The 18,723-nt window shown below is 45.9% G+C and overlaps 1 protein-coding gene and 1 long non-coding RNA gene across 2 annotated transcripts in view; one reads left to right on the top strand and one right to left on the bottom strand.

The window, feature by feature from the left end:
* Positions 1-663: 663 nt before the first annotated feature.
* On the bottom strand, positions 664-3,270 carry Btg1 (BTG anti-proliferation factor 1). The gene is made up of 2 exons (XM_057757835.1): positions 2,800-3,270; positions 664-2,006 (listed from the first exon to the last, which is right to left on the bottom strand). Exons 1-2 carry the CDS (start codon positions 2,945-2,947, stop codon positions 1,636-1,638), a joined length of 519 nt encoding a protein of 172 aa, XP_057613818.1. The 5' UTR covers positions 2,948-3,270; the 3' UTR covers positions 664-1,635.
* A 426-nt stretch (positions 3,271-3,696) lies between these two features.
* The window catches only part of LOC130866185 (uncharacterized), a 34,322-nt gene continuing 19,295 nt past the window's right edge, over positions 3,697-18,723 (top strand). Inside the window, exons 1-2 of the long non-coding RNA XR_009056330.1 lie at positions 3,697-3,975; positions 17,743-17,885. This is a non-coding gene — a long non-coding RNA (uncharacterized LOC130866185). The remainder of the gene's footprint in view (positions 3,976-17,742; positions 17,886-18,723) is intronic.

The raw sequence follows: 18,723 nt of genomic DNA, 5'->3' as shown, positions 1-18,723 counted from the left end.
CCCAAAAGTTAGCAGCCAATCTTTATCCGTGACGTATGCATTACCAACCTGCACTGTGGCCATCAGTTTCCCTTGCTATGAAAATCAGGACCCCTAGTCAGGGCTTCAAGTTTTGAGAGCAGTTCATCTACATACCTGTTGTCGAATTCCAGCTTAGGGGGTTTTATGGAAACCTCGCAGGTGATGAGAAGCATAAAGCAACAGATCTGTGCTGTGATTAGTATGTTCTTTTAGACTATAGGTCACCTGCCCCAGAACTTTCTAATGGAACGGATCCAGGGGACAAAATAATTGTCAAAGGTGGCCAGAGAGGAACATGTCTATCTTCAGTTCACCGGGAAGCAGTGACTCATTCAAGGTCCTTTGGGCAGCAGCAGCTTTGCAAGAGGGTACCTTTGACTCTCATCCTCACTTCATGAGATCATTAGCTTGTGAATGTGTCCATGTTTTTAACTTGAGTTTTAAAGAAAAAAATAAAAGCCTTATTCCTGTTTCTTCTGACACCTAAGTGAACACATCGTCACCCTCGCTCCTCACCCAAGGTGTTTTTTTGTGTGACCAGTGTGCAAGTGACAGTCACACAGCTTACAAACCTAAGACCTCTGAGAAAAATATTTTAATTTTAGCTGAACCTCTGTAATCATGACAAGAGATTGATTAAAATGCCAAGATAAGAAACAATTTATTATAGAGAGAAGAAAAATTTCTCATCCAAAATATAGAAATCTGTACAACTTTGCCACAATCAATATACATGAACTGTACAAATTTACACCAGTTCATAATTTACCAAATAAAAGATGACTAACAAAGTTCACAAAATATATGGTGGTTTGTGGAAAAAAAGACTTTTACCCAATTAAGTACAAGGAAAAGTTACAAACCAGACCTCCACTTTCTAAAAATAAGAAGTTTAGTCAGTCTTAGAAAACTACAAGCTAGCAAATGCACAGAGAGCTGGCTGGTGCTAACAACCACAGTTGAGACAGTGTCTTTTTTTTTTTAAGGGTCTTTTAAAAGCCTGTTGCCACGGCAGATTCTGGTCACTTGCTACTGTCAAAGCCAAAAACACAATACAAGGTCTGACCATTTTCCCCGGGTCATGCGCACTAGTTTGTCCTTATGTACATTTATTTATACATGTTAAGTGCTAGGTAAAAGTCTCCGTGTAAAATTTCCAGTACTACCATGCTCAAAGCACTGAGCTTTCCTATTGAGCTGCCAAAAAAGTTACTGATAACTTTCAAGTGTAATAGTGCAAAATTCCCCTGCGAGATCGACTGGAGGGGAAGGTTCTTCGAAATACAGATTTTCCTTAGAGGGATTGATGTGACAAACTGGGTATAAAGGTCTGGGAGAGACTGAAACCACCCTGTGACTTCACTCCCTAGCAAATAAAGTGATCCTTCCTTAGACTCACAGGCTACTGAAATCACTGAAAGGTACTGTCCAAACTATGGCACTGTCCCTTAAAAAACAAAAAAACAAAAAAATTATTACCACTCTATCTTGTGCCAGATCTTCACAGCTGTGACATGGTTTAAATTCCATAATCCATCCCCAAGAGGAGCCCACCCAAAGCAAAAAATCAAATTTATCCATCCATTATAAGATGATCCATCCATAGACTATATCTTAACCTGATACAGTCATCATATTGTAGTTTTTGGAAGGGCTTGTTCTGCCCAAGAGAAGTTCCTCCTTACAGCTGATTCTGCTGTCTACCATTTGCACGTTGGAGCTGTTGTTTGGAGTGCTACCTCCTGCTGGTGAGGCTTCGTACAGCACACAGATGGAGCCATCCTCTCCAATCCGGTAGGACACTTCGTAGGGGTCAACCCAGAGTGTGAGTTCACTTGGGAGAAGCCTGAACAACTCTTGACTGCTCAGTCCAATCCGCTGGGCTGCCTGTCCAATCAGAGGATCCATCTTGTGGTTGATGCGAATACAACGGTAACCTGATCCCTTGCACGGTTTTTCTGGGAACCAGTGATGTTTGTAGTGTTCTGTGGAAGGAAACGACAGAGAAACAAAGCTTAGATCGGTAGTTATGTACGGGACTTTCCTCCTCCCGCTAGTCTTGGAGCAGCAAAAGCTAAAACTACCAACTTTTTACAAATGTCCAGGATTGCATTCGCTGTCTCGAGACAGGATGGAGAAAGAGCAGACAGGGTTTCCGAATTAACAGTGTAGGAAACACTGTCCGGGTCCTGACCAGTTGAGCTGCCAAAACAGGAATCCCGAGAGCAGCCCGGGCTGGCCGGCTAGCTGGAAGGCACAGAAGACCCGGGCGGGAACCTGTTTACTTTCTCCGCCCCAATAGGGTGGCACACAATAGACTTTATGGCTTTTTTGGGGGGGAGGGGGACAACGCCACAGTTAACTGTTAACCCCGAAGGGAATAAAAACAAGAAATACTAAACCAAGATCTAGGCTGGGGTGTAACTGTACCGATGACAAATCCGATGATTAATAAGCAAGAAGCACAGGAGGTGAGGAGACATGGCACGTCGGCCCGGGGCCGGCTCCGGGGCAAGGAAGCAACAAGCCACCAAAGGGGTCCAGACGGCGACCCCAGTAACGGTTGCGGAGACCTGGAGGGGAGGACCGACGTGACGCCGGACCCCGGCTCTTTTGTCCCCCGCAACCGGCCGGTAGCCGTCGGGGCGCAGTTCTGCGTCTCCCCGCTCCGGATCCTTTGTTGTGCGTGTCGCGGCACCCCGCCGCCCAGCCCCCCCAAGCCACGACCGGGACGCGCCCGTTAGTGGCGGCCCGCGACGGGCCCCGCGCCCCGCTCACCTGCCAGCAGCTCCTGCAGGCTCTGGCTGAAGGTCTGCAGCTGTCGCTCGCTCGTGAGCCCCTTGGTGCGGAGGAACTTGGAGATGAAGGACACCGCGGCGGCGATCTCGCCTATCATGGTGGCGGCCCGAGTGTAGAAGGGATGCATGGGGGCGGCGGACGGGGGTGGCCCGGGGCGGCCGGGGCTCGGCGGCGCGGCCCCGACGGCGGAGCGGCCACCCCGGGCTCCCGCTCAGACCCGACGGCCGAGGGGGGAAACGAGGGCGCGAGGCGCGGACGGCTACTGGTTCTAGGGGATTTTTTTTTCTTTCTTTTAGAGTAAAAAAGTTATTTTCAAGCCAGGCGGCGGCAGGAGAGAGACGGAGAGCGAGACGAGCGATGGCGGCCTGGTCACATCGCTCGGACCTCCCCAGCCGCCTCCGCCTCCAGCTCGGTAGCCTCCGAAGATCCCAAAAGTTGCATTTCCAGCTCCGAGGGGCGAAGAGCTGCCGCCGCCGTGCAGCTCATTTTATAGCGCTGCGGAAAGGAAGTGGCGTACCCGGAGCGTGACGGCAGTCGTCAGCCTATCCGGAGATCGCACCATTGTGACGTAGGCAGGTTCGGAGGCGGAGGGGGCGGGAAGAAGGGCCGCCGGGGGGCGGGCCCAGAGGCCGGGAAGAGAGGGAGGAGCTGACGTAATCTGCTTGTAAACAAATAAACCCCCGAGTGGCAGCCTGAGACGCCGGAGCCTTGGGGGGCGGAGGAAGAAGCCAGGGAGGCGCGTGTGAAAGCCCCGCCCCCTCGCTGGCTCCGCCCCCGGCACGGGCCAGCTCGGACCCTCCGGCCCTAGGCTCCGCCCCTTGGAGTTCGCTGTCGGTCCGGGTTCGTAGATTTGCTTTCCCATAGCGGTGGGATCGGAGTCCCCGAACGGGCTTCGGTCCCCGCAGCACCAGTCCTGTGCCCTGCGTACTCCATGTTTACATCTGGTTCTGGCTCCCATCTGTGCGGCGGCAGCTTTGGTGGGAGGAGCGTGCGGTGGCGGAGTGTGAGGCTCTGGTGCGTGCAGGGATGGAGGGCCCAGCTCCCAAGAGCTACCTGGTCGGTGAACCCCAGGAAAGCTGGCAGACTCCCGGGAACCCATTGCATCCCCGTCTGCGGAACGGTGGGGACGTGACTGTAAACGTTTCATTAAAGCAGGTTAGTAAGGCCGTAGTGGCCGCTATTTCAGGAGAGATACAACGTAGTCTCAAAAGAAAAATGAAAAGGAAGGCTTTGAAAACTTAAAAAACAAAAGAAATGCATTGTGCATGGTGTACACACAACCAAAGTGTTTTTTGTTTTTTGGGTTTTTTTTTTTTTAGAATTTGCTAGTTCAAATCATATCAGCACTTAAGAGTTGTGCTGCAGTTTATACAAACAGAAGATAAAACTTGAAACTTGTTAAGGATGTTGAGCGTAGACACCCAGATTTACTTGAAACTCACCTTGCAAAGACATTTGGAAATAGTCTGGAATGAAGGAAGGCATGATTCTGCTAAAACTATTAGGCCTGAAACAGGGTTAACTCAGTAGGAGAGGGGAAAGAAAGAAAAAAAAAGATGAAGTCCAGGAAGGCAGGAGGAGAACTCTACCAGATGAAATAAATGTCTGGAGTTTAGTTGGTCATCAATTGGAATACATACCACTTTACAAAAAAAAAAAAATTTAAATGAAGCTAGCTGATGTAGAGGAAAAGCAATGGAATGATGGGTTACTTAGCAGGTTGTTTGCTTAAATTAAAGCTTGATTTGATTTGAAAAAGTAACTTGTACATTATTTTCTACTAGTACATAATACTTAAGTAGCCGTACATAGGGAATCAGCCCTCTAAAGATAATATTAAGAAGCACCAGCTTGTGAAAAGAATTGATTTTCTTTGAAAATAAAGTGAATTGAAAATATGACTTTATTTTTCTTGATCTGTCAGATAGGGTTGTCCTAGAACAAGTGGAATAGCAGGGTTTTCGCTGGAGCAGTGAGGCCTGTCTAACTATTCCAGAAGAACCAATGGCAGTCTTTGAACTCTCTCTCCTAACAAATGCTCTTCCTGCCTGATTGGTCCTTTCCCTTTGGTAACAGTCATTCCAATTCGGGTTGGGGATGAAGAGAATGAGACTGCCTGCTTCTGTGGTACCTGAGCTCCAGTTTGTCTCCTAGTGAGTGATTCAGAGTATGAACAGATTCCTCAACAAAACAAAAATAACGAAGCCAACAAAATACTAAGATTTGAACCGAGACATCTCCCAATCCCTGGTTCTCCACTTCCTTTTCTGCTTTCCCCAACACCAGCAGGACCTCACCTGAAAACCTGAAAATCAGTTCAAGGACCAAACATAGTAGTTACACACGTTGAATCTCCCAGCTTTTTGGAGGCAGAGGCAGGCAGATCACTGAGTTCAAAGCCAGACTGGTCTACACAGTTAAGCACCAGGCCAGCCAAAGCTGCAGAGTTGAGTCCTTGTCCCAAAACAAAGAAGTCAGTTCAGGAAGCCAAGGAAAGTTTACCTGTAGTTCTATTCTGAGGCAGGAGACTTAGATATAAGCCTCAATTGGTAGAATGTTTACCTAGGATGCCTGGGTCAGATTCCCAGTACTGAGTGAACCAGGAATAGTGGCAAGTGTCTGAAATCCCAGGACTGAGGTAGTCAAGACCTGGAGGTCAGAAATTCAAGGTCATCCTCAACTAAGTAGTGTGTTTTGGCCAGTCCCAGGATGTGTGAGACCCTGAAAAACAGCCAAGGCATTAAAATCACAGAATTTCTGCCAAAATGAATGCAAGAAATCAACCTGGGTTTTTGTTGTGTTTAGTTGGCAAACAGCACAAACATCAGGTTAGCAGGGGTGCTTCATAACTCAGGAAACACTTTCCCTATAGGGATAACTAGGGAAAACTAGCCAGAATCCAAAGGACTGAGAGTTTTCAAATGGTTTTTGGTTGTTTGTTTTTGTTTTTCGAGCCAGGGTTTCTCTGGAGCTTTGGAGCTTGTCCTGGAACTAGCTCTTGTAGACCAGGCTGGCCTCGAACTCACAGAGATCTGCCTGCTTCTGCCTCCCAAGTGCTAGGATTAATGGTGTGCACCACCACCGCCCAGCGAAACCTTGTTTCAGAAAGAAAAAGACAAAAGGAAGGGAAAGGAGGGAAGGGATGGCGAGAAGGAAGAAAATGAATTGGGAGAAACCCCTTAGAGTATATGGCTAACATGAAAGGGTCTGGATTCCATCCCTAATACAGAAAGAAAGTAAAGGGACCTTCTTATTGTATCCCTTGTTCAAAACAGCGTTACAATGCTTAGTGGCACAGTGCTTGCCCAGCGTACGTGCAAGACCCTGCCTTCAATCCCCATTGCTGGATAAAGTAAGACACCAACTTTGGGGACTGAACGTGGTGGTGCTGATGCGGATCCATGTTCTGGTGAGGCCACCACCCTCCTTAGTGCTGAGCTTAGTGCTGCTGTGCCGTGTCTTTTACTGTTAACAAAGGTAAGAAAAGATTGATCTTTTTTATAGCATATAAATTGCTCATTATGACAGGGTATCTACTTGAGGGAAGGAGACAGCCGCAGTTTTACTTTGTGGAGATTCACAGTACACAAACCGTTTAATGAGTGTGGTCCTTTCTTATCTCCTCTGTGTTGTTTTTGTTTTTGTTCTGAGCCGGTCCTGTGTTGTCCAGGATGGCCTCGTAACTCAAAACATAACTAAGGATGACTTTCGAACCTCTGAACTGGTCTCTACCTCCTGAGTGCTTGGTTCACATATGTGCAATATTATATCCAGTTTTTGGAGGACTGGGGATCCAACCCAGGGCTTCCTGCATGCTAGGTGCTAAACACTACAACTGAGCCACATCCCTGGTTTTCATGAACACAATTTTTTAAAAAAATTGTGAGTCGGATCGTGATGGTACACACCTTTAAGCTCAGTACTCTGGAAGAAGAGGAAGGCAGATCTTTGTGTTTGAGGCCAACCCAGTCCCCAGAGCAAGTTCAGGACAGTTAAGTCTTCAAAGAAGAAAAAAAAAAATCAATAAATTGACTTTAAACTATATGTACAAAATGTATACAGAACATAAAGGAATTTTGTATTTCAACTTGTGTCCTATTCCCCCAAATATTTCATTATCTCTGTGTAAATATTACCAGATGCTAGAAAAATACCAAATCCACTGGGTTGTGGCAGCACACGCCTTTAATCCCAGCCCTCAGGAGGCAGAGGCAGGCAGATCTCTGTGAGTTCGAGGTCAGCCTGGTCTACAAAGCAAGTTCCAGGAGAGGCTCCAAAGATACAGAGAAACCCTGTCTCAAAAAAAAACAAAAATAAAAACAAAAAAATAAAAAAAAAATAAAGAATACTGATTGTGATGATCTGTTCTGTCTCTTTGAGACAAGCCACACCCACTCCCTCCCCCCATCCACTGAGGCAGGCAAATCTTACTTCCTGCTTGCAGTCTGAGTCTCTTCCTTTTCCATCTCCCTCTTGAAGAGGTGACTTCTTTCTCTTTCTCTCTTTCTCTCTCTCTCCTTTTCTCCCCTTTTCCCTCCCCCCTCCATAACCCACTAAATAAATATGCAACCTCACCTTGCATGGCATGCCTATCTGTGTGTTTCTTGCCTGCCTCTGCCTCTGCCTCTGCCTCTGCCTCTGCCTCTGCCTCTGCCTCGTGGCTTGTCTCCTGGGACCAGCCACCTTGAGAGACCTGTGGTGTGGTCTTGTGTGCCCTGCCTAGGACTGGCTGCTCTCAGGACCCGCTGCCCCCTGCCTGCCACCACATGGCCCACTGCCTGCTGCTGCTCAGAGACCTGCAGCGTTTCTGCCACAGCAGCTACTTGGGAATCTGCAGCATTTTTATTAATCCATTTCACTGATTGCTGTTCCAAAGGACCCAGGTTCAATTCCTAGCACCGACATAACAGTTCACAACTGTCTGTAATACAGTCCCAGGAAATCTAAGACCCTCACGTAGACATGAATGCAGACAAAACACCAATGCACATAAAATAAAATTAAATAAAATGTTTTTAAAAATCAGTTATTAAGAGAGAGACTGAACCCACAGCCTTGGGCATGCCATTCAAGTACCCTACTTCTGAGTTAAATTCCCATCATTTGTGCTGGATCTCTGTGCTTACATCCTCTGTCGAGGGCTGATTCTTAGGCCTTGAAGGAAAACGTGAATCACATGCCTGGGACTAAATAATAAAAAAAGATCTCATAGATCCAAGAGACCACAGGTACGGTGGCCCTGGACTTTATTCCCAGCACTCAGACAGAGGTAGGTGGAGCTAGGATCCTATCTGGGGTCTTTTGTTTTTATTTGTTTTGTTTTGAGACAGAGTCTCACTATGCTGTTCTTAGCTGACCAAGAACTCCCTAAGTAGACCAGAACCCTCCATAGAGTGCCACCTGCTTCTGCCACCCGAGAGCTGAGGGTAAAGTCGAGGACCACCATACCTGTTGTCTCTAGGATCTGTGAGGCCTGTTTTTATTTTTTACCTCCCCACCCCCCCCCACCACCACGTGTGATTCACTTTTCCCCCTCCAATGCCTAACAAACAGCCCTTGACAGTTCCAAAAACTGTCCTCTGGTCTCCACAGGTCCAACATGGTACGTGTGTGCTCATATGCACAGAAAAACTGGAGTGAGAGGGGTGCTCACGCCTGTAATTCCACCCTTGGGAGGTGGAGACAGAAAGATCAGGAGTTCAAGGTCAGCCTCTGCTATAATGGACAGAGGCCAGCTTGTAGACAAGAGGGACTCTGCCTCATAAAAACAAAAATAAAAAGTCAACAAGGGACAAAGCCATTATCTGTGACTATGTGATAGGTGACTAGGGTAAGAAACCCCAAAGTGGAGCAGGGTGGTGGCAGCGCATACCTGTAATCCAGGTGAGTTCAAGGCTAGCCTGAACTACAAGAGCTAGTTCCAGGACAGGCTCCAAAGCTACAGAGAAACCCTGTCTCGAAAAACCAAAAAAAGAAAGAAAGAAAGAAAGAAAGAAAGAAAGAAAGAAAGAAAGAAAAGAAAAGAAAAGAAAAGAAAAGAAAAGAAAAGAAAGAGAGAGAGAGAAAGAAACCCCACCAAAGTGAAACAGAAAGAATAGAAAGTGACCTGTGATTTTTGTCTTCCTGGAAGGCAAGTCCTTTACGGATAAAGCCACATCCCCAGGCTTAAACTTAAGTTTCCTCAGATTTGAGTTCACATCAGCGTGTCAGATGTTGCTAATTCCAGATCCCTTCTCCTTGGCTTCTCACAGAAGCCCCATCCCCATGGACTAAGTTGGCAACATTTCGTGTCTGAGCAGATGACATTATTTGTGTGTGTGTTTTGTCGCTGTTGTTGTTGTTGTTTGAGATGGGAGTCTCCCTATATATAGCTAAGATTATCCCTGAATGTTTCATTCCTCCTTCATCTGTGAGTCCTGGGATCCCAGATCTACTGATATTCACTATTGAGCCGGGCTTCCGGAGAGTCTTAAAGAAAATAACTCACAATCAGAGTGCAGTGTTCACTCCATGGGTTGAAAACTCAAGCTCTGAATACTTTATAAGATTTTCAGGAGTATTCCTCCCCTCCACCCAGAGATAGGGTTTTTCTGTGCAACAGTTCTGCTGTTCTGGAACTCACAGAGCAGGCTGGCCTTGAACTCACAGAGATCTGCCTCTGTGTGCCACCCCCTGCCCAGCGCTTTTTTTCTAACAAGGACAGTGAAAAACGGAAGCTGGTGAATGTAGGTGAGAGGAGTAAAAACAGTTTGGTGGGGGGGGGGGGAATAGACGACATAGCCAGGCAGTCACAGAGACATCTCACGGTTGCCGTACCCTGTAAAATGCAGCGACACTTAATAAGAAGCCTGACTGGAAGATGGAATCAAAGGGCAGATTAAACAGTCTGCCAAATAAAATAATTTTCACTGGAATGAAAATTTTCCCTAAGGGTAGATACAAGAAAGCAAGAAAAAAAAAGAGCCTTCTATTTAAGGGCGCTTGAAGCTTTCCACTTCCCCCATGACCTGAGTCATGAGAGAGGAACCATAGACTGCTGTACAGACCAAGACGGACAAGGGAAGCTTGTGACTGGTGGGTGTGGAAAGGCCCGAGGGCTGCAGGAGAGCGGGTGTGTGTTCATCTCCACACCCTGAACAGCCAAGTTAGATGCCGGCACTTCCCTTGTGGAAGTCTCACCAGTAGCCCGGATGTCATTTCTCAAAATCAGTCTTCTCTCTCTGAACATTTTCTCCTCTCATTTCTCTCTCTCTCTCTCTCTCTCTCTCTCTCTCTCTCTCTCTCACACACACACACACACACACACACACACACACGCTCTCGGAGTGCAGAGCCTTGTGACTCCCTCTGTTTATCTGCTTTTAAAGCTCTCACCATCTCCTGTCTCTCAAAGCAATACTTGTGTGGTCAGAGGTCCGGAGTTTAACTTTCCATCTCCCTAGAAACCAAAGTTTTGTTGTGTGTGTTTGCTTGGTTGTTTTCCTTCTGTCTGTTCTTTAGCTTAGGATGGTTTTGAACTCTCTAAGCAACAGAGGACGACCTTGAACTTTGGATCCTTCTGCCTCCACCTCCCTAGAAGTCACAAGCCAGAGTCGCTACCCATCATTAGATTCTGATTTTTGTTTTAAGTTTTGATCAGTATACACACTCTCCACTGTGACACTTTCATCCAACTAGATCCTGACTTGTTCTTACCCGACCCTCTCCACTGCCCTCCTCTAGTTCCTCCCCCAACCCCAGTACCTTTCTTCTTCCTAAATAGTCCCCCCCCCGTAATTTTACGACACACATATTCCATTGCCTGCTCCCTTCTTGCTTCCCTATTCCCTGTAGATCTTTTTCTGCCTTCCCATAATCCACCTGCCATCTTCATGACCTACACATGCACACATTGGCACACCTTGCATTTAACATCGTGAGCTCCAGTTCTGTTTTCTTGTCAGCGAGATAATTTCATCTGCCTTTAAATCTGAATGGCCTTGTGTCTATGTACCACGTCTAGACCGGTCACACATCGTGCTTATTTTCAAATGTATTTATTTGTGTATTTGTGTGTACATGTGTAAGTACATGCGTACCCTAGGGTACCTGGGGAGACCAGAGGACAACTAGCGGGAGACGGTTCTCTTTTCCCCTCCACGGGTCCTTAAATCAAACACAGGTCATCAGGCTTGGCAGCAAGCACCTGAGAAGCCATCTTAGCATCCCAATTTTGCCTGTGTGTATATGTGTGTGTGTGAGAGAGAGAGACAGAGAGAGACAGAGAGAGAGACAGAGAGAGAGAGACAGAGAGAGAGAGAGACAGAGAAGAGTTATAAATAAATAAATAAATCTGCAGATGTCAAAGGACAACTTTTGGGTGTCCTCTCTCTTCTCTATGGGTTTCAGGGATTGGACCCCAGCTTTCAGGGTTACATAGGCAGTTCTCGTGTCTGCTGGGCCATCTCACAGTTCATCCCCATCTCCCACCAAAATGGCTTCTACCTCCTTACCCGGTTTTTGTTTCAAGACAGGTCTCTCATAGTCGAGGCTGTCTTCCTACTCTCCTTGATTCATGATGCCCCTGCCTCAGCTTCTTTTGTGCTGGGATGTAGTATTAGCTATAGAGAATAGTGTAGCCAAACACATAGACGTGGCCATGTGTCTGCCATGTGCTGACATAGAGTCCTTCATATACACACGCAGAAGAGATACAGCTGGTACATATAGCTAGCTGTATTTACAATCTTGAGAACCTCCGGCGTGCTTTTTGAAGTGGTTGCACCAGCTTATTTCCTTCCTAGCTGTGTGTAGGGGATCTCTCTTTCCCCGCTATCCAACTTCCAATCTTAAGGTTTAAGTGCAGTCAGGTGATAAGATGTCTGGGAAGACCGTGAACTGTGGAGAAATAAGCCCTCACTAAAGATGGTCCTGCCCCCGAGTTTTTAAAGCTTTCTGCTGTGAAGCACTTGGGTCTGTGACAGCCTTCATGCTAGTTCTTCAGCAGCAAAGGCCTCGCCCAGATAATAAAGCAATTTTGGCCCCACCTTGGACCTACAGAGATAAACGGGAGGTGGGGCCTGGACCACAGACACTGGTGTTTGAAAACAATTGCTTTCCAGCCGAGGGTTTGGCTCAACAGGACAGTACTTGCCTAGCAAACTTGAGGCCCTGGGTTCTTTTGTAAAAGTCCTGGGAAAGTCAAAACAAGAACAGAACTGTGAAGACCAGTTTCTAGTGCCTGAGTTTTCCTGGAAGTGCGGCCCTTTCACTGAAGCACAGTTGACTTCCCAAAGGCAACGCTCTGAGAGACAATTGTCTCTTCCTTCTCCCAGCGGGTATCAGCAGCCAATAGCTTCTGGCTTAGGAGTGGCAGTTCATGCCCGTTCCTCTTTCTATACTGGAATTTGGTCCTTCTTAGGCTTGTACAGGTCTTGAGCACACTGTCACAACTAAGGTGAGTTCCTATGTCCAGAAGACATTGTTCCCTTGTTTCGGCACCCCGGACTCTATCACCCCCACACTGGGCGTGTCTTCTCCCAAAGATCCCTGGACTATAGGAAGAAGGGAGTGTGATATATATATATATATATATATATATATATATATATATATATTCCACTTTTTTGAAAGCTCTCTAGTTCTTGCCTCTCCCCCATATCCCCTCCTCTACCCTTTAAGTGGGTTCCAGGGATTGAACTCTGATCTCCACGACAGCTCCTTCCTCAAGGCTTTCACCTCCCAGCAGTCCTCGGGGTTGGGAAGTAGTAAAGGGATCACTCTGGTTACACGGGCTACCCTAAGGCAAACATCTGGCCGGATCGGCCCAGAGAATTGGGCTACACAGCTACAGTTTTAAGAGAGCTTGCTTCAGTCTCGCTCTGCCAAACGATCTGGCAACGTGTGAGCATAAAAATCAGCACCCTATGGGGCCCTTTAAAAACGAGCCAGAGAGTGCAGAGCCGTCTTTGAAAAGAAAACTCTGAGGAAAAAAAATTTTTCTTGGTTTCATAAACACTCATTGTTTAATCATCTGAAGAAAGTGCACAGTTATGATTAAATTCCCCCACCTCCTACGCTAATGAACTTTTAAATTTCACTTCCTCAGCCCAAGTTGACAGGCTTGGGGGGTAAGGGAGACAATGGGAAGCCATATATCTCTACATCTCTATATATCTATAGCTCTCTCTATGTATGTATGCATGTGTATATATACATACACACACACACACACATATATATAATATATATAATCTGTCTACCTATATATCTAGGGGTGTGTGTATGTGTGTGTGTATGTGTGCACTTGTGCACAAATTTTGTTGGGGATTGAACCAAATGTCTTATTCATGCTAGGCAATTGGTCTATTATTGGTCTTTCTCTAGACTTTTATTGTTATTGTCATTATGTCGTTATGATTTTGAAATAGTGTCTTCTGAAGTTGTCAAGCCTGAGGCTGCCTTGAACTCAGTATATAGCCCAGGTTAGCCTTGAAACTTTATTTTATTTTAATTGAAAGTAAATTACTTTTCAAACAGTACAATCCGATCATGGTTTCTTCTCCTTTAGCTCCTTCTAGGTCCTCCCTACCTCTCTACCTATCATTCCCCATCCTCTGTATGGGTGTGTGTGTGTGTGTGTTTAGAAAGAGGCATATAAAAAAAAAGTCAAACAAATCAAAAATAAAGTAAACAGCAAAGAAAAAGCACAAGAAGCACACACATATTCACAGGCACACACACAAAAACAAAACCCACAAAAACACGAAATTGGAAACCCACCTATCAGCAAAATATCAGTAAGATGAGAGCTGCTCAAACAAAGCCATAGGAAACCAAAGGTTCACAAAAATACTATCGAGTTTATTTTGTGTTGGCCATCTACTGCAGGGCATGGGGTCTACCTTTAAGTGTGGTTTGTTTATTTGTTTATTTATGTTTTTTTTTTTTCGAGACAGGGTTTCTCTGTAGCTTTGGAACCTGTCCTGGAACTAGCTCTTGTAGACTAGACTGGCCTCGAACTCACAGAGATCCGCCTGCCTCTGCCTTTCGGTGTTAGGACTAAAGGCGTGTGCCACCACCGCCCGACTTAAGTTTGTTTTATATACCCAATGAGAATTCATTGGCGAAAACTAATTTTTCCTTTGCAAGCAGAGTCCATCAGAGACAGCTTCTTGGTTATCGATGATAGCTCATATCCACTTCTCCATCTTTGCTTTGAAATAATTTTAATCCTCCTCCTGCCTCAGACTCACAAGTGACCGCCATGATAAGCATGAACCACCCCTCCTTCAAGCTAATATAGGGTATGTTTCATGAACAAATGGACAACCCGTCTCCCTCCAAAGATTTTATATTATTATTTTCTTTTCTTTATGTGGTGATGGAGGGTCAGTTGAGGCATTCCACATGTTGGGCAAAAGTCCTGCTGTTGAACTGCACCCTCAATTCCTATTCTCTTTATTTCACTATCTTTTTGGGGAAACGACATTTGTTTCAATGCTGCTCCCAGAAGACATGTGTTAGTAAATGAAAAATCTGAGTTCGGGGCATAGGTGACCTCCCTACCTGTTATAGGTCAAGGAGGCCCCAGAGGAGCACAAAACAGTACAGTTACTGCCCTTGTCTGCCTACCACAACAGACAGTAAGGCCCTATTGTTTGAAAACTCCATCACTTTAGACACACGCACAGCACGGAGAACCCAACCTCAGACTAACCAGGAAACTCTCCCCCTGAGGGCTCACTTCTCATAGAACCAGAAGGTGCTATGCAGATGGCTGGGAGAAAAGACTTCTGTGTCCCTAGTGCTAGATTCTGTGTGCTAGAAACCTGACCTGTGGTTAAGATGTGCCCACTAGTAATAATAAGTGACCATTGGATGCTCAGATCTAAATGGGACATCTACACAGCCCCTCCAAGGCTCAGGAAGCATCAAGGAAGAAGGGATGGGAAGACCATGAGAGCAAGAAGGAAGGGACATGTGGAGTGTCGTCTTCTAGGCAGGATGTGGACACTACAGTTTTGAATACACAGTCTCTTTAATTACCTACCCAAGATCTGCACAAGACTGGGACCATCATCCCTGTCCTTTACAAGGGAAGGACACCTGAGGTCCCACACCTCTACTTCAAAGTGTCTAACTTAGCCATCAGAAGTTATATTGGCACCATTATGCCCAAGACGATGGGAGGCACTTCTCATTCGAACCATCACAGTTAGCAGTTGCTAGTTAGGCTTTGTTGGTGAGAACGTGGGGGAAGTAGAGCCTCTCGTTTGTTTGTTTGTTTGTTTGTTTGTCTGTGGTTCTGTTTATCTGCCTCTCTGTGTCACCCTAGCTTCCCTGGTACTGTTAGGTAGATCTATTCCCCCGTTTCTGCCTTCAAATGCCGGAATTAAAAGGGCACACCACCAAACCTAGCAAGAAGGCTTTCTTAGGCAGACATCTGAGGATGGGTAGGGATTACCTTGAAAAGGGTTAAGGAGATGAGTGATTCTCTATGCCTCTTCCCTGGAAGGATTCAAGTAGTTTCTTATTTTAATTTTTGTTTCTTTTTTCTTTTTCTTTTTCTTTTCTTTTCTTTTCTTTCTTTCTTTTTTTTTTTTTTTTTTTTTTTTTTTTTTTTTGAGGCAGGGTTTCTTTGTGTAGCTTTTGGTGGTGGCTGTCCTGGAACTCACTCTGTAGACCAGGCTGGCCTCAAACTCACAGAGATCTGCCTGCCTCTGCCTCCCCGAGTGCTGGGATTAAAGGCGCGCACCACCACTGCCCAGCGAGATAACTAAGTTTGATTGAGATGTTATGACTGTAAAAGCTCTGACAGAAAATTAAATATCTTGAATTGATAACCAAATTCTACAGGTCAGGTGTAGTGGCACACACCTTTAATCCCAGCACTAAGACAGCTGAACCTGGTAGACCTCTTGAGAGTTCAAGGCTGTCCTGGTACAAGTTGTGAGTTCCAGACAGCCAGGGCTTCGTGGAGAGACCCTGTCTCAAACCCAAAACAGAACAAAAATCTACAGCTCAGCTGAGTATGAAATCAAAAGTGGAAGAGACTACAGGCTCTTAGGTTGTTTTCAGCTGTGCCTTCGCCTCCCTAGACTATAAAGTGCTCCAGAAACCAGCGACCGAACAATCACGCTCTTTCATCGCAACACAGGGAGTAAAGGGAGAAGCAAAGAGAAAGCTATTACCACATCTGCTCAAAGAAGGAAGTAGAGGATTTGAGGGATACCTCTGTGGTTAAGAGCGCTTACCACTCTTGTGGAGGACCAGGGCTCAGTTTCCAGCATCCACATGATGGCTTGCAACCTCAAACATATATGATGCACCTTAAAATATGTCAACATAAAGTTTTTAAAGGATGAGGTAGAGTTAAGCCAACCTATGTGAAGTTCTTTTCTGATGTTTTAAGCTTCATAAGGAAATCACACAAAAGAAAACTGGATTAAGAGCAGATTGTCCTGCACACACAAGTGAGTCTCCCAGGGAGGGGTACTTTCAGGGCCCGAGTGATTATTTATTTTTGCTAGTCTGGTGTCCTGGCTCAGCAGAGGAAAATTAGAGTGCTATGTTGTATATAAAACAAATTCCACTTAGCATACATTGCTAAAATAAAAACCAAAGGGAAAGATGTGTAGGTCCGCAAGGGAGGCTGTGCAAAGTCTGAGCTTCCAGAGTAGCGCTCACACGTAGGCAGTTCGCACAGTCCTGAAGCTGGGATGTCCACAGTCCAGGCACAGGCTGCTTTGGTGTCTGTGGAAACCTACTTCCTGTCCAGGGGACCACCTCTTGGTGCAGACTCACTTAGTGAAGGAACATGAGAATCAGTTCAGCGCTCGCTCTCTCTCTCTCTCTCTCTCTCTCTCTCTCTCTCTCTCTGTGTCTCTCTCTCTCTCTCTCTCTCTCGTGTGTGTGTGTGTGTGTGTGTGTGCCGATACATCAGTCTGGTCACATAGGTCTACATAGCGAATTCCAGGCCAGCTAGTGTTGCATAGAGAGACCTCGTATCAACAACAACAACAAAAGATATAGTTTTTTTTTTTTAATCTTAGAGATGGTTTATTTATGGAATCATTCTATTTATAGTAATCCCATTTCAAATTGTTAGTTGAGCACCTTTATTTTAAAATATTCCATAAGAGGGGGAGAAAGGATTGTAGGAGCCAGAGTGATTAAGGACACCACAAGAAAACCCACAGAATGAACTAACCTGGGCTCATAAGGGCTCACAGAGCTGAATGGTCGGCCAGGGAGCCTGCATGGCACTGACCTAGGCTCTCTACATATATGGTACAGTTGTGTAACTTGCTCCTCTTATGGGACTCCTAACAGTGGGAACAGGGCCTGTCTCCAACTCTTCTACTGGCTTTTGGGACCCTATTTCTCATACTTGGTCCTTGCACAGCCTTAATACATGGGATGGTCTTACTTCATCTTGATATGACATATCTTGTTGACACTTATGGGAGACCTTCCCTTTCCTAATGGAAGAAATGGAGGAGGGGAGTGGATTGGGGGGTGGGAACAGAGGAAGGGTGAAGAGGGAGGGACTTGGAGGAGAGGAGGGAGGGCAAACTATGTCTGGAATATAAAACAAATAAATTTATTAAGAAAATAAAATGTTACAGTTGGGACTTGAGAAATGACAGTCATTAAGAGCACTGGCTGCTCTTGCAAAGGACCCAGGTTCAATTCCCAGCACCCACATCGAGTCCCCTGCAACTCCAGTCCCAGGGGATCTGAAACATTCTTCTGGCCTCCCCAAGCACTGTACGTGCATGGTGCACATGAACTCACTCAAGCACATACAGAGAGATGGAAATAAACAATTTTTAAAAACGTTACAATACTCATATATTCTGGGCATATATGTAGAGCTGTGTGTATTATATCTATGCCAATTTGTCTCCACTTTTTCCTGTTTTTTAATTTTTCTTTCAGCACTGAAGATGGAACTCCAGGCTTTATGCTCCTTAGGTTCTGAACCACTGAGCCGAGAGCTGCCACTGGCCTGTCAATCACTGGCCCCACACTGTTTCTTCTCACCCAGGACATCTGATTCAGTTTCGTTCGGTGTTCGCCAGGTGCGTTCAAGTTTTCCTTAGAGGGTTCTTGGACTAAAAGCTGTTCTACCCATCCTCACTGCTCTAGACTAGATATCTGTGTCCCCTCACAAAATTCATGTTGACCCCTCGTCTCTCATGCATTGGCACTTGGGAAGTGGTACCTTAGAGAGATGCCACCTTTGAAAAGAGATGAGAGCGCCATCTTTCAATAGGATCTATGCTCACTTATAGCCACACCCTTAAGAGTGTGAGTGACAGGCAGTGCTGAGACTCCATGTGGGTGCTGGGAACTGAACTCAGGCCACTCGTTCATTCCCAGCTTCCCAGACCTGAAATAATCACTCAGAAACCAGATTATTTGTAATACCGTTTGGCCAATAGCTTAAGCGTATTTCTAACTTGCTCATATATATACATGTATATATACAGGATGTGATGTAGGCAAAGTAGAAAACAGTGACTAGTGGATTTCATCCCTTAAAGGTTTCTGTCTGAGTCTGTCATTATGATGAGCAACACATAACCCTCTGAACAGGCAAACACGGCAAAGAGAAAATGGGGGATGAGGGTAAAGAGGGTATTCCCAGATGAAACCGAATAAGGGTGGGACTGAGTCGTGAAAGGGCAGCAGAGGCAAACACGCACAGTCCCCGGAGACCTAGGCCTTGGCTAGTGAGCCTCTGGGGCTGATTTTCCTGGCAATTTCCAGAGGCAGTGGGGCTATTTGCTTTTCTCCTCAGAGGAGTAATTTAGCCTGTGGTCTTGCTAAATTACCTAGGAAGTATTTTTAACCTGGATCTTTAGAGCTCTTTTTCCCAGGCCTGGGAAGAAGATATAATTTGAAGGGCAGGAAGGA

Source organism: Chionomys nivalis, chromosome 25 (genome assembly GCF_950005125.1).
Source record: "Chionomys nivalis chromosome 25, mChiNiv1.1, whole genome shotgun sequence".
Lineage (NCBI taxonomy): Eukaryota > Metazoa > Chordata > Mammalia > Rodentia > Cricetidae > Chionomys > Chionomys nivalis.
The sequence above is the reverse complement of the archived record's forward strand: the minus strand, read 5'-3'. Positions and strand labels throughout refer to the sequence as shown.

What these genes read in the sequence shown, in the direction of transcription:
- Btg1 (XM_057757835.1), bottom strand. Translation starts at nt 2,947, where the DNA reads ATGCATCCCTTCTACACTCGGGCCGCCACCATGATAGGCGAGATCGCC. An exon ending in CCTGCAGGAGCTGCTGGCAG is followed by an intron (nt 2,007 to 2,799) that starts GTGAGCGGGGCG and finishes TTCCTTCCACAG; the next exon opens with AACACTACAAACATCACTGG.